The 14,926-nt window shown below is 35.2% G+C and overlaps 1 protein-coding gene across 5 annotated transcripts in view; it reads right to left on the bottom strand.

The window, feature by feature from the left end:
* Positions 1 to 1,320: 1,320 nt before the first annotated feature.
* YWHAZ (tyrosine 3-monooxygenase/tryptophan 5-monooxygenase activation protein zeta) overlaps positions 1,321 to 14,926 on the bottom strand; it is a 34,978-nt gene continuing 21,372 nt past the window's right edge. For all 5 annotated transcript variants that reach the window (XM_074316923.2, XM_074316922.2, XM_074316926.2 and 2 more), the window contains exons 3-6: positions 7,748 to 7,871; positions 7,066 to 7,229; positions 6,890 to 6,985; positions 1,321 to 3,331 (exon numbers count right to left, since the gene is read on the bottom strand). In XM_074316923.2, coding sequence (XP_074173024.1) covers positions 3,272 to 3,331; positions 6,890 to 6,985; positions 7,066 to 7,229; positions 7,748 to 7,871 — 444 coding nt within the window. In that variant the 3' untranslated portion in view covers positions 1,321 to 3,271. The remainder of the gene's footprint in view (positions 3,332 to 6,889; positions 6,986 to 7,065; positions 7,230 to 7,747; positions 7,872 to 14,926) is intronic.

Here is a 14,926-nt window from a genome sequence, read left to right as displayed (position 1 = left end):
GGCAGACATTTCAATTCTACCACTGTAATTTCCTATGTGGTTTATGACAAAACATAATAAAATTTAACCGTTCCCTACAGGATTATATAAGACTATCTGTGAACACATAGCACCAGTTAAAAAGTTCCTAACATTGTAGGCTCTCATGCAATGACTGGTAATATACTTGCATCCAAATACAGTATCATTCTCCCCTCATGGAGATTGATACAAACCATTTAAATGATGCTAGGAAGTCTCCAAAATTCTTGGACCTGCATTCAGTCTATGGAAGATTTTTAAACATTTCACCATTTGATAGTTCAATCAAGGTTTCATTCTCAAGTTGAGGTCTGACCACAAATAATCTAAGACTGCAGATTCCAAATTGGCCTTGACTAGTTTTACCACATGCTTTTGGGGAATGGCAGGATTGATGACTATTTTGTAGGGAAGACATAAAGGAAAAAAAATTGAGCGCCTGTAGCTAAGCCACTCGACGTACATTCTTTTAATCCTCTTATGAGCAGCCCCCCACACCATTTCCATGATATAGCTCGAACAGAGCTACTAGAAAGAAAAAAAAAAGCCAGGACCATAAGCCAGAGTTGCAGCAAAGTCCACACTTTTAACTGATCACACTGCTACTCTACTCTCAAAGGACAAGTCTAAAGTGGATATACGTATTAATTCCAATCACATACACACAAAATACATTGTTGAATTCTCCATATTCCTAGAACTACATGTTATACTGACAAAAACAGATATGAAGCCTGGATTTGGGACAATTAAAGAAATAAATTACAAACATTTTTTATTATTCAAATCCCAAGGCAAAAAAAAAAAAATCTCAGGTTGGAATCTTCATTTATTGGGCACTACTATGTAGAAACATTAATAGCTAATATTAATGAAGTACTGTAGCAATTTATTTCAGAATCAAAGTAGTTCAGATGACTGATGCACATAAATAAGCAAATGTGACTTTAGATTTTACTTTAGATTTTACTTACATTTACTTGAATGAGATCCATCTCCTCAGTCTAGCTAATTCTCCTTAGCTATAAAATGATTATTTTATGTTCTTGGCCTGGGGGTCAGGAGAAATAATAATAATAAAAGAGCTGTGAGTGAAACGCATTATGATGTCCCAAATGCATGAGATCTTTTCTCCTTGAAAGAAAGACCCCAAGGCCTCCATTGCTCTTTTATTTGAATGTAATATTTGGGATAATTGTCCCTATATAATTCCCAATTAATCTGAGGTCATAATAAAACAAGCAACAAAACAGTATTTGGGACTTCGGTGTCTCACCCTTATCATCAAGACTCACTGCCTCCCATCATCAATATTTATTGAGCATTTACAGTGTACTAGGCACAATAGAACATACAACATTGTCCCTGCTCTTGAGGAGCTTACATTCTAAAAGAAAAAAATACACCTCTTTTAAAATGGTATTTTTGTTTGGTGTTTTCTGCAAGGTACTGAGGAAATAGTCTATAGGGTGAGCTTTGGGTATAACTTAGCCCCATCATTACTTAAAGAAGAGAAAGGATTTTAAAGGCAAACAATGACAGACCAGTCAAGATGGGTAGGGTTTAAAGGAGATAACAATCTCATCAACTAAGGAGATTTGCTGCAGTAAATAGGATGAAGGAAAATAGTTTGTGGGATGCAGGCAAAGGAAGCAGGATATCCTTAGACATTGAGTGGAGCCAGAAAGATCATGCGGCCTTTTTTTTGCAAGTACATGGTCACCAAGTACAAATGCCTGGTGACAAGACAGAAGGCTAAAAAAGGTAATCCTGTACACCTGACAAATAGAGTAAAGGATCAAAGTTGAAGGCAAGCTATAAGAGTATCAAGAAATTCTTAAAAACAAAAGTGATTTGGAAGCACAAAACTTAAGTTACTGCTACCTAATGCCATGAAGGGCTAAGAACATTGTGGCTTCTGAAGTTAGAAAATGCTATTACTAAAATTTTAAATGGAACATATTACTTTTTTCCAATCGATCCCCCCACCTCTGAAAGAAAGGAAAATACTTTTTCAGGGTTTGGGGAGGTGGGAATTATGGGACATGGTTGGGAACAGTAGTAGTTATATTAGTAGTATTTTATGATAAACTTTGTATTTAAACTTGGTAAAAGCCCATTAGCTGCCAAGAGGGAATAAGGAATAAATTTCCAAAAATGTACAATTTCCTTTAGAGAAGTTTCAGAACCAAAAGATTAATTTACATGAAAAGCTATAGAGAAAGTAGTTGAAAAGTCCATTCATAAAACTTTTATTCCACTTACATGAACTTAATACACGTGTTCTTAACAATTATACTTAGATTGCTCATGAAAATTTCATAAGACATTAAACAAAGCTAGCCATCATCTCAAGTTATTTCCCTGTTAACTATTTTTACAGCACATGCATGTTAGGCAAGTATCAAAAAAAAAAAAAAAAAAAAAAAAAAATCACAAAAGCAAAAAAAAAAAACCTAAAAAAAGTTAAATACATGGGTTTTTTGTTTTACTGCTGTGCTTGATATACATGAAGTAATGGATATCAAGCAATTCATTTTACTGCATCTTTACTTGTACATTTGTTCTTAGGTTGCCTAAAACATTTAAATACAAATAAAATGAGTGTAGCAAAAATAATGAAAGCAAACAGCAGGTAACTTTACAAATAATGGAATGTGAACCGTTTCTGCCCTTCTCCAGAGTAAATTGGGTCACGACTAAAGGACACTTCTGCAGCTGTAGTCAAAGGTGTGCACACTGGACTGAGTGTTCCACAGACACACACATGCTTCAATGTGTGCCATCCATGGGATATCCATTTCTACTACAGCCTTGTAAGTGCTCCAAACTTTAAAGTACCCACAATAACTACACCTGTGACTGGAACCAATTATCCCTTTTATTCCACACCAGGACAAACCAATATGTAGGCAGTTTTCTTTGCTTAGACATGGAAGCAGTTTTAACACTGGCCTTTGTGAAGCCACAATGTACCAAAAGTACTATGCCAAACATTTATAACTTGTATAAAAATTCCACATCCCCATATTGGCCACCTCAGGATGAAAACAGATAACTCCCTAAATGTTAACTGGCTCTACTCCCCTAATATTAAACATAAAAACCACATGGGAAATATAGAAATTCAATAGAAGTAACATAAACCTGTCATAAATCGTAAACAAAAAACTATTTGTGGGACAGCATGGATGACAAATGGTCTACTGTGTAAATTTTAGAATGAGGCAGACAAAAGTTGGAAGGCAGGTTAATTTTCTCCTCCTTCTCCTGCTTCAGCTTCATCTCCTTGGGTATCCGATGTCCACAACTGGTAAAAGAAGGAAAAATTTTCAGCATGTTTCAGTTTGAAAAAAGTATTAATAAATATACGAAGGTACCAGAATGCAACCATGGTTTTTGTTAAAAGGCTTTCTTAAAAAAAATAGCAGCACTGAAGATCTTAATTTCAAGATACAATACACGTCAATAAAACACATTTATTTTCTAACAATTTTCTAAGCACTGTAAGTACACAGCACAGATGTCTTCAAATAACAAAGTCAGACACAGGAAACTCATGGTTATTCATAGAAGATAAAGAGCAAGTGGAAGAAATCATAGAAGTGCTAAGTATCAATAGCTATTAGATTGTCCTGAATAGCCCCAACAAGAGATGGATGTGCAAGTTTGGTGTGAATAAACCAGAATCACTAATCTGATCTATGCTCAAGGAGCTCAGGTTGACTACTTTCCCCTGGTAAAACTTACATTTCCACTCCAAAAAGAATCCCATGAAATTCAAGAGCCAGAATACTGAACTAAAATACCAACTTAGCTTTTCGAATGTTTTCAGCTTAAAAACATGGCTTTGTGAATTTGTCTAATTCAAAATAGATGAACACAATGCATTATGGTCAGAACCAAATCTTGTAAGAGGTAAAAAATGAATTGTTCCATAGTGGTACAACTATGGAGTCTATTACTTTTTTTCATTGTTAACAGTTTTTCAGGTGAAAAAAATTTCACAATCATTTCAGCTGCCTCAAATATTAAGTTTTTACAAGTCTTACCAATCTATAATAATTTTAGAGGTAATTATAAAAGAATTGAGTCAAGACAACCTTACATTTTATATTGCTCATATACACTGAAAAATTAGATGGAAAAAATCTCAATACCTAGCTCCTAAATCACCCATTAGTTTTATTTATTTATGAACCAAATGTATCTCTGGCCTGGAAAGGCGACTTCTTCCAAGGTCATACAGTTAGCTAAATGACTTCTGGAAGTCTGTGTGCTCCTGTTAAACAGGGAGTTTTTATAAGAGAAGATGAGATTATCTTCTAGTAACATCTCTTTCCAATTCTAACCTTCAAGGATTCTTGAACTTTCCATATAAACATAAAAAATTTAATACAAGATATTCTTTCTTGTAGAAACCTTTTAGAATGACAACCATCTCATTAGTTCAACCCAGGGAAAATACAAAAAGTTCTTTAGATTAAAATTAGCTATCAAACTGAAGTGCGTCTTTCATTTGATACAGATAAAAAGATTCATTCTTTAAGAAACTATGGCGGGGTGGCTGGTTGGTTCAGTTGGTTAGAGTGCAGTGCTCGTAATATCAATGTTGCTAGTTTGATTCCCACGTGGGCCAGTTAGCTGTGCCCTCCACAACTAGACTAAAGGATGACTTGGAGCTGATGGGTCCTGGAAAAACACACCGTTGTCCAATACTCCCCAGTAAAAAAAAAATTTTAAAAAACAAAACTATGGCTTATTCTCCTGATTAAAATAAAAATCTCACAATGTAAGATGTCAGATGGGTACTAGACTTATCGGGGTGATTACTTCGTAAGTTATATAAATGTCTAATCACTATGCTGTACACCTGAAACTAGTATGATATTGTAGGTCAATAGTAATCGAAAAAGAAAAAGAAAACACGCAGAACAGTGACACAATTTGTCTTGGATGATATAGCTAATTGGCTGAGCAGGTTTTAAGACTCCTGATCTAGGACTCCTTTTAGGACATCATGTTTAAATGATAAATATTTACATAAGTAATTTTGTTGGCAATTCATCATGAAAATATTACACATTTAATAAAAAATTTCACAGGCTTTTAGGCAGCCCCCTAATTACACTTTCTAAAATAATTTGAAGTGTCTAGTAATAATACACTAGTACACAATACTGTTCAAAAAACTCTTTAGTGACAATATTCAATACTAGAATGTAGAACTGATTCAGGAAATTGGCAGTGGACTAGAATAAAACTGCAAAAAGTGAAATGTATAAAATGATATAGTCCCCAAGAGTAAAGGCCCTAAAGCTAACAAAAACCATTAGCACATCAAACTCTAATCCTCATTCCTAGCTCTTTACCTGGCACACAGCAGATACCTGATAATTTTTTCGCCCAAGCCTCAAAACTTCAAATTTAACATTTATCTGAAGGAGATGTATGGGAAAACCTATGGGACCAAAGAGACATACCGTGTTTCTCTGAAAATTAAGATCCAGCCGGACAATCAGCTCTAATGCGTCTTTTGGAGCAAAAATTAATATAAGACCCGGTATTATAATATAATAGACCTAGTATTATATTATATTATATTATATTATATTATATTATATTATATTATATTATACCATATTACATAAGACCCGGTCTTATATTATAGTAAAATAAGACCGGGTCTTATATTAATTTTTGCACCAAAAGACACATTAGAGCTGATTGTCCGGCTGGTCTTATTTTCGGGGAAACACAGTACAATAAATTCCAATGTGTAGACTTTATTTGATAATTCAAATATGAAACTGTTAAAAAAGGAAAAACTTAAAAGACAACTGGAATTTGAACACTGAGATATTTAACATTACTAAGTTAATATCTTTGGTGTTATACTGGCAATGTGATTTTTGTTTTTGTTTTTTAAAGTCTGGAGTATACCAAGAACAATCATGACCCTCCATAATAAATCACTTTTTTTCTTAGATTTCTATTTGGATTCTGTCAATTATCTGAAATTTTGTAACTGAAGTTATTAACACCCTACCATAACTGTATAAATATGAAGGCAACTTTATGGTGGAAAAAAAATTAATGAAATTTAAATATAAGGAAAACTTCAGTATACTTTATTATTATTATTATTATTATTATTATTATGGAATATTGGGGAACAGTGTGTTTCTCCAGGGCCCATCAGCTCCAAGTCATTGTCCTTCAATCTAGTTGTGGAGAGCGCAGCTCAGCCCCAAGTCCAGTAGCCACTTTTAATCTTTAGTTGCAGGGGGTGCAGCCCACCATCCCAGGTGGGAATTGAACTGGCAACCTTGTTGCTGAGAGCTTGCGCTCTAACCAACTGAGCCATCAGGCCACCCCTCCAGCAGCTCAGCGGTAGCTCGCTGTCTTCAATGTAGTTGTGGAGGGTACAGCTCACTGGCTCATGTGAGAATCAAACCGGCAACCCTGTTGTTCAGAGCTCATGCTCTAACCAACTGAGCCATCCGGGGCCACCCTTCAGTATTTTAATACTAAAAACTAAACTCTTCTGTGACTAAAATGGAAAAAAAATGGAATCACCCAGATTGAAATGGAAAATAAAACAGGCTTTCGTGATTAAAAGTCAAAAACCATGGATTACAAAATTATTTTTAAAACTAAAATTTTAACAACAGATCTGTAACTAATGAAAACTGTACATTTTTAGTCTTTGGTCTAGTATTTCAGTTTGTGTAAGGCGGTTTTCTTCAATTTTAACAGATTAGATCTCATATTTGATTTTTAAAAAAGACCAAAAATATTCCTTGTAGTAATCTATAAAACATAATCTAGTCAACTACTTGAACCATTGACACTATTATGTACTTACTGTCAAGTTGTCTCTCAGTAATTGCATTATTAGCGTGCTGTCTTTGTATGACTCTTCACTTAATGTATCAAGTTCAGCAATAGCTTCATCAAAAGCCTATGATTAAAAAAAAGTTACGTTTCAGTGCTCAAATAATAAAGATAACTGTATTTCCATGTAACAGGTAAAATACATACTGTCTTTGCAAGAGAGCAGGCTTTCTCCGGGGAGTTCAGAATCTCGTAATAGAACACAGAGAAGTTAAGGGCCAGACCCAATCTGATAGGATGTGTTGGTTGCATTTCCTTTTTGCTGATTTCAAAAGCTTCCTGGTATGCTTGTTGTGACTGATCCACAATCCCTGGATAATAAAACACACCAAGATGTACTGGTAAAATCTACACTTCATCTTCAACCCTCAGGCCAAACCATTAATATCCTCTAAAATATTACACTGTAGAAATCTTAATTGAACGAGGTTCTTAAATTTTAAAAAGCAGGCTTCTCCTGGAATACCACACTAGTTATTGGTCAATGTCAAGACAAAAATGACTATAATCATCTCAGTATTATATTTTATTAGTTTGCACTGCTCTACAGTTATGCTGTGATTACTATTTCTTCGAATTATGAGGAAACATTCCTATACACAAAACTGGCTTTTCAGCTAGCATACATTTTAGAATACCAATATTAGGTAGTAGATATACATTCTCAGGACTAAAAAAAAGGAGGAAAATGTGCATTAGTGCTCTTCCTTTAGTGCTTTCTAAGCAATTCAAAACAACAGAAAAACTGCTTTACTCTTCAGAAAGAGACCATTTCCATACTATGTAATTTTATACAAGTTCAACAAACGGATTGAAAAACACAGCTTACCTTTCTTGTCATCACCAGCAGCAACCTCAGCCAAGTAACGGTAGTAGTCTCCTTTCATTTTCAAATAGAAGACTTTGCTCTCTGCTTGTGAAGCATTGGGGATCAAGAATTTTTCCAAGAGAGACTAGGGAAGAAAAAAAAAGTCATAATAAGAATAAAATATTTACAAAACTGAAAGTATCTGCATTTCTTAAGATCATACTGTAGCCAACGTTATAAAATTTTAATACCCTATCATTGCCAATAATGCAATTGTTGAATGCAGTAGGCTCATGAATTTGTGGTTTAAAAGCAGAATGCTTTTAAACCACAATACTTAAAATTTGAAGTTAGTGCTCAGTTAATTACTTAATTTTTTAAAGGTTTACACACTTGAGTATCCATCCCCTCCACTACAGTGCTATCTATTTAAATGGCAACAAAACTGCGTGTTTCCAATGTTTCAATGAATGTGAAAGCACCGAGAGCTCCTAACATTTTCTAACAAATTGGCAAATTTTCCATTTTCAAGATAGTCATATTAGAACGGAAAGAACCTATGAGATGAACCTTTTGGGACTCTGGAAAAAAATAGGACTTAAGCAGAAACCAACAATGTAACACACTACCAGAGTCCCTGACAGGAAAACAGAACAAAATTAACTTCAAGTAATACCTCACAACACATAAAAAGCTTTTCAAAGTAAAAGTTTTATTTTTCCTAACTAAATTAATACAGTAGTAGAATTATGAGAATTACAGATCTGAAGAGTAAACCTTTAATTTCATTAAAATGATTTTTAGCTAACAAGTTACATGTTTTACAGATCACTCAAGACAACAGATAAAAACTTCATCTTACATAATTTTGTTTAAAACTATAGCAATCTAAACTGATTTAAATCCTAACATGCTAATAATTATATCTTACAAGTGATTTAAAGCAAAAAAATGTTATCAAATTGGGGGGCAGGGAGAACAATAAACTAGTGATTTTTTTTTTCCCTTTCCCTTTTAAGGGGAAGAAAGATTCTTCCAGTAGTAGAATTAGGAAAATGGTTTTGTGTGGTTTTTTTTTTGGTTTCTGTTTTTTCAAACAACTCTCACCACCCCTACTTCCTCTTACTAAATATAATCTAGGAATCAAGGCGAAAGTGAATTTTCAAATGGGCTTAGCCCCAAACAAGTCATTTTTAACAAGGAAAAAGGGTATCTAATACTTGGTTTCTATTCTTCTGGCAGTCATCCAGTAGGTCTGGAGTTTATGTAGCACCTACTTACATGTAAAATAATTTGTAAAATGCTTTTAAGTAGCTCTCTGTATGTTTACCCCCATTGTTATGGTGCAATGGTGGGTGGATGAGTAAGCTTTAATACAGCTTCTCCCTCCTTTGTATATGATAAGCTAGACACCCAGATGAAGTAGGGAGTGGCCAAGATGGCAGTAGGGCTAAGTTGCAATATATTATAGAAAGGGATTGGAGGTGACAGAGTCAACCTAAAATGATGTCTCCTGTGATTATTAACCAATATTTAAAACTACTGGCCTGACATCAGAAGAGCACTTTGATTAGGGTAACAAAATCTTTCCTACACCACACCCACAGCTTCATACTCAAAGAGATCTCAGCTGCAAAAGTGTTTGGACATTTGAACCAAGTGCTCTTTGGGGATCTGCCTCATATGGTACAAGATAGTTCCATTTAATACAGTTTCCCCGAAAATAAGACCTAGCCGGACAATCAGCTCTAATGTGTCTTTTGGAGCAAAAATTAATATAGGACCGGGTCTTAGACCCGGTCCTATATTATTGTAAAATAAGACTGGGTCTTATATTAATTTTTGCTCCAAAAGACACATTAGAGCTGATTGTCCGGATAGGTCTTATTTTCGGGGAAACATGGTATAGTTAAGTGCATGTTTTTTCACTTAAGAAACAAATGACCAGGTCTTTTCAGGTTTTACATCTTAATACAAAAAGCATTATTCATTCCATTATGGAAGATGGTATTACACAGTAGCTCTGAAGTTGGTCTAGGTTTAAACTGTGGCAACTCCACATTTTTAAGGGTTAATTTCTATTTCTGATTGGCTAGGCTAAAGATTAAACTATAAAGTCTAAGGAAAGAAATAGTGTAGTATGATGAACCAGAATTCACAAATAACTTCAAATTAAATAATGGGAGGAAATTTTTAAATTTAAAGAAGGCTTCGTATACAATTACACTGTGACCTAGCTCACTTGCACACACGTAAGACTATACTAAGAATATTTTCAGATAAGCCCAGCCAGGAAATCATTTCACATTTTACAGCTTCAACATATTTTTACAGTCACTTAGTCTCCAATACTTAAATGCCACTGTGCTAGACACTGAGAATATAATAGTGAGCAAGACAGTCTCTAAGTTTGTGGACAAGAGGCCTAGTAGGGAGAACAATGGAGACTGAGAATGACACTGCCTAGTCAAGCACTTCACGCTGCAATGACCTTATTCTGCAATGACTTTATGTAACCTACTCCCTATATGTAAAGACGAAGGCCATAAACATGTCAAGTTAGTTCAGGGTGAATCACTAAAGACAAAACTTTAATGTATACATCAGAAAACTTGTAGAAGTTATTTAGACAAGCTGTCAAAAATGTTACGAGAATTAGTACTCCATCTTTTATGAGTAGTAATCTGTATCATTTTACAGAGGTTAATTCACACAATTTTTTAAATAGCAGTTAAGCACCTCGTCCCCTAACGTGAATACTGAATCAGCTATTAAGTCTGATTAAAACATTAAGAACAACAAAAATACTTTAACCAGAACCTACTTTCTCTCAACCAGAACCTACAAGTAACAGGAAGGTGAGATAACAGTAGTCAGGTTGCTTATTGGCCTAATGATGGACCAAAAGGGCCAAGTATCAACCATGCAAATGTTTCTGGTGAAATGCTGACTAGATTAAGTTGATAAAGCAAACTCATCAAATTGTACACATTAAATATGAGCAGTTCTTTGTCAATTATACCTCAATAAAGCTGTTAAAAAACAAAAGTTAAGTAATGGTAAATGGTATACTTTTATCTACCTTCCAGTGACATAAAGCTAAGAACCATTAACATTAAAAAAAAAAAAAAGGCAAGAAAGACTGGATAAAGATTACATTTAAAGGGGCTGACATTTTGGCTCAGAAAGCTATGAAAGAACAGAATTGTGGTAGACTGTCTCCAGAGATGGCCTCCACAAACTCCCCTGCCAACCCTGGTCATATATGCCACTGCTTCTCCCCTGTCAAGAGGTAGAATTTATTTCCTTTCCCCCGACTTTGTTGACTTGTTTTGACCAACACAATGTAGTGGAAATGACTGCTGTTCCAGTTCTGGGCCTAACCTTTAAGAGGACTGGCAACTTCACCTTCTGCTCTTGGAGCCCTAAATCAGCGTGTAAAAGGTCAAACTACCCTGGGGGAAAGCAAGGCCAAGTCAGCCCCAGTCATGGGACATGTGAAGTAAAGCCATTTGGATAGTTCAGACCCAGCTGAACACAGAGCAACACGTGACCCCAGCCAATACTATGTGAAGATCTGCCCAATGGAGTCCAGACAAGCCACAAAATCCCAAGAAAGAATAAATCATGATTGTAAAGTCATGAAGTTTGGTTTGTTATGCAATCGACAACTGAGAAAAATAATCATAACATTATTTAAATAACAAACATGATATTTGACAAATTAAGCACTTTATATGGATTTTAATTTGATCCTTCCATAACTTTATCTGAGTCAGAAACTACAATTATCCCCATCTTATAAAGACAATGGGGCCCAGCAATGTAATGTAGTGTGTTTAAAACCAGTTAAATTACAAAGATGCAATTCCAACTAGACAATCCCACCTGTACTAACATTATGCTACATCTTCTCTGCCTCAATAGGGTGATATACCTACTAAAAAAGATAACATGATTTCAAGATATTAATAAAACTAGGAATTAAGGAAAATAATTCAGTTCTACATTGTGCTAATGAGACCAAATCTAGAGTATATTGTTCCTTTAAAAATGTATCAAGATAGGCATTTTTAAACTGGAAAGCAAACTCTATCCAGGAAAGCAAGCAAGAATGATGAGGAAATTACAAACTGTTACCAAGGTTGAAAGAATATGACATGAATGGCTCCAGAAGACAAGACTAGTTAAGTTTAGGAAGAGGCAGATTTCTGCTCAATGTGAGAAAAATTGTCTGAGTAGTCCAAACTTGGAATGGGCCACCCCATCAGATACTGAGTTCCTCTCTGACAGATTTTAAGGAGAAATGAGAGGATCACTTGGGTCTTTTGTAGAGAAGATTCGTAACTCAGATGTGGCCCCATTAAACTCTAATTGAATTACTGTAATTATAACACTAAATAGGTGATTAAATATGTTAATTTGTCAAATTGACCGAAGGAAAATAAAAGCTCAATTTTCCAGATCTGGAAGCCAGAGGAAAGAGGAAAACACAGGGAGAAGACCAACATGGAAATAAGAACAAAGGGGAAAAAAGGAAGCAGCACTTATCAGAAAGCAGCAGTGACAGGGAAAAAATTGGAAGCAAGCAAAATGGGAAACAGAAGGGAGAAAGGACAGCTATTTTCAAAATGTACAAAAACTTGAGAGAGTACGCTGCTAAACAGACAATGCAATCTCCTAAATTTTATTCATCTACAGTAGTACAATAAAAGCAATGAAGACTCTGGGACATTTAAAAAGGAGATAGCATTATATGAGTAGTAGGTGAGGAACGTCACAACTTCAACAAAGGTTAGGCCGACTACTGATGTCCCTTCCACTTGTAAAATTCTTCATGTAACATAGCACATTAATTTTCTAATCTACATGTAATTTATAATGGAAAAGGATTTTCAGGTCAAACAGGAAATTTACAAACATTTTACACAGCACCAAATTAAGGCTACAATGTTAATCCGTATGGTTCTTGCTGAAATATAATCTGATGTAGAAATTCACAGTATTTCCTCAAGCAATTTAAAAAATCTGTTTTTGAAGACAGCCACTGTGTTTTAAAGATATCGTGGCCAACATTTTCAAACATGTAAGATTAATTTGCTGAATTAGAGTTCATACATATTCTGACTTTATACAGTAATCATTCTAATAAGTGGGATAGGAAGCAAGATGCCAGTAAAAGCCCATATCCAATACCTCACCAGAGCTAAATACATATGATTCTGAAGAGAGGGCATTAAGCCTTAATGTAATCAACAAGTAAATTATGTGGAGTTTGATATATTCAAGATAAGATTTCTTTCTACAACATTGGTACAACAATTAAACTCTTAGGTTGTGAAAAACACCCAAGATCTATAGGTTCAAGTAATGAATCCCCCCCAAACCTGTCAATTTACCCATGGCAGAATATATTAACAATAGTTTTTATAACACATGCCTTGATCCAAAGAGGTCTACATAACATCAATACTTTGACTTTAGAGTGTATAAAAATTAAGGAACCAAATAAACTGACATTATCTAGTTCTGACTGCCTTTCCTAGGGTAGGCTCTACCTGCCCCCATAATAGGAATTTAAATAAACATCAAATACTGACTGTGGCCAAATATTTCTAAGGCAAGGTTTATAAACTGAAAATCCATCTTTATTCTAGTGATATATCTATCTCCTTTCACTGGTCCTTTAGTATGATTGGTTATAGCCTGAAATTAATAAATAGGAAGAGTAAAACATCAAATCTTTAGATAATTAGACTAGAAAACACCAAAACTGCTGCCTGAGCTGATGGCACTTCTTAGAGCAATAGCTTGGTGTAACAGAAATAAACTCTAAAATCAGGCCGACTTTGAATTCCACTCTCATCATTAATTTTGAGATCTCAGAGCCTTAACTTTCTCATCTATAAAATGATTAAAATGAAAATCTACTTCAAAGGCTGCTAAGAGTTATAAATGAGAGTAGGTGTTCTACTCATATAAGGTATGGGATCCTGGACATTCAAAAATCTGCTTTAATGTTTTTGTACTCTCTATTTTAGTACTTCACTTTGGATTAAGTAATCTACAATTCCTGTAGCTAGTAAAGGCGGTAAAATCATGCGCAAAAAACTTTCATTTGAAAACACAGAATTAAGTCACATCAAAGGAGAAAAGATACTTAGTCTTATTCTTTTTTGTAGCATACTTGTAAAGGGCACAAACTACGGAGACAAACCACCTACTGTCTAAATTCAAACGCCAGTTCACTGCTTATTAGGTATGTCACCCTAACAAAGTTCTGGGATCTCCCAGGACCTAGGTTTCTCATCTGTAAAAGGGAGATAGTAGTAAATATAATACACACGATTGTTGTGAAGATTAAGTGAGTACATATATAGAAACCATTTAGAACAGAATAAGTATTATCATTTGAGGGTAAAACAGTATACTTCCCCCGCCCCCGAAACATGTAACTTATGAGTCTAAGAAGTAGCTCCACAATTAAAACCCACAATTAAAATCCCCACCCGAAACCCTGTCACACAGGAAAAAAGGAAGCTCTCCATCGTACTGAAACAGGATTTCAAACAAACATAGATAAATTTAAATTTTATTTTAACTATAAGTGAATTCAAACAGGCTGTTATAAAACAGAATACTGTACATGGTTGTTTGTATACATCATAGAAACCATAAAAACCAGAACGCTGAGTAGGTGCTGGTCAAGGAAACTGTAGGGCCAAACTTTCTCAACAAGAAACTGGGGACGACTAAAGCTTAATGAACATGGCCCACTGGTTGCTAATGGTTTTGTTGACCTTCAGACCCTAGAAATTCAGAATTTTTCTTTCTTCCTCTGCCTGCTTTGGCCAGGCAGCCAGACAGTAAACTGCTTTTTAAAGTTCACTAAAGCTTCTGAAATGGAAACAAAAGACTTGATGGGAGACTCATTTAAATCGAGATGTGCAAGAGAACTCAGCATCTCTCTGCTGCGGCCTGCCTCTTCTGTCCCTGAGACTTGGTCTTTATCACTCACTGCATCTGCAGTCTTCTGCTCAGACTGTTCCAAGAGACTGAGCTGGCCTTCATTGTGGCCTAATTCCTTTGGGTTCCCTGGCCGCTGCTGCCGCTTGCCCTCCACATCTGAGCACACTTTCCGCCTTTCTTCAGGCCCATCTCCTCTATGGTCACCCCTTGGCAAGCTGGTACCACATTCCC

This window comes from Rhinolophus sinicus, chromosome 6, assembly GCF_057876585.1.
Source record: "Rhinolophus sinicus isolate RSI-liver-muscle chromosome 6, RSI-T2T, whole genome shotgun sequence".
Taxonomy (NCBI): domain Eukaryota; kingdom Metazoa; phylum Chordata; class Mammalia; order Chiroptera; family Rhinolophidae; genus Rhinolophus; species Rhinolophus sinicus.
Note: the sequence above shows the minus strand (reverse complement) of the source record. Positions and strands in the feature narration are given on the sequence as shown.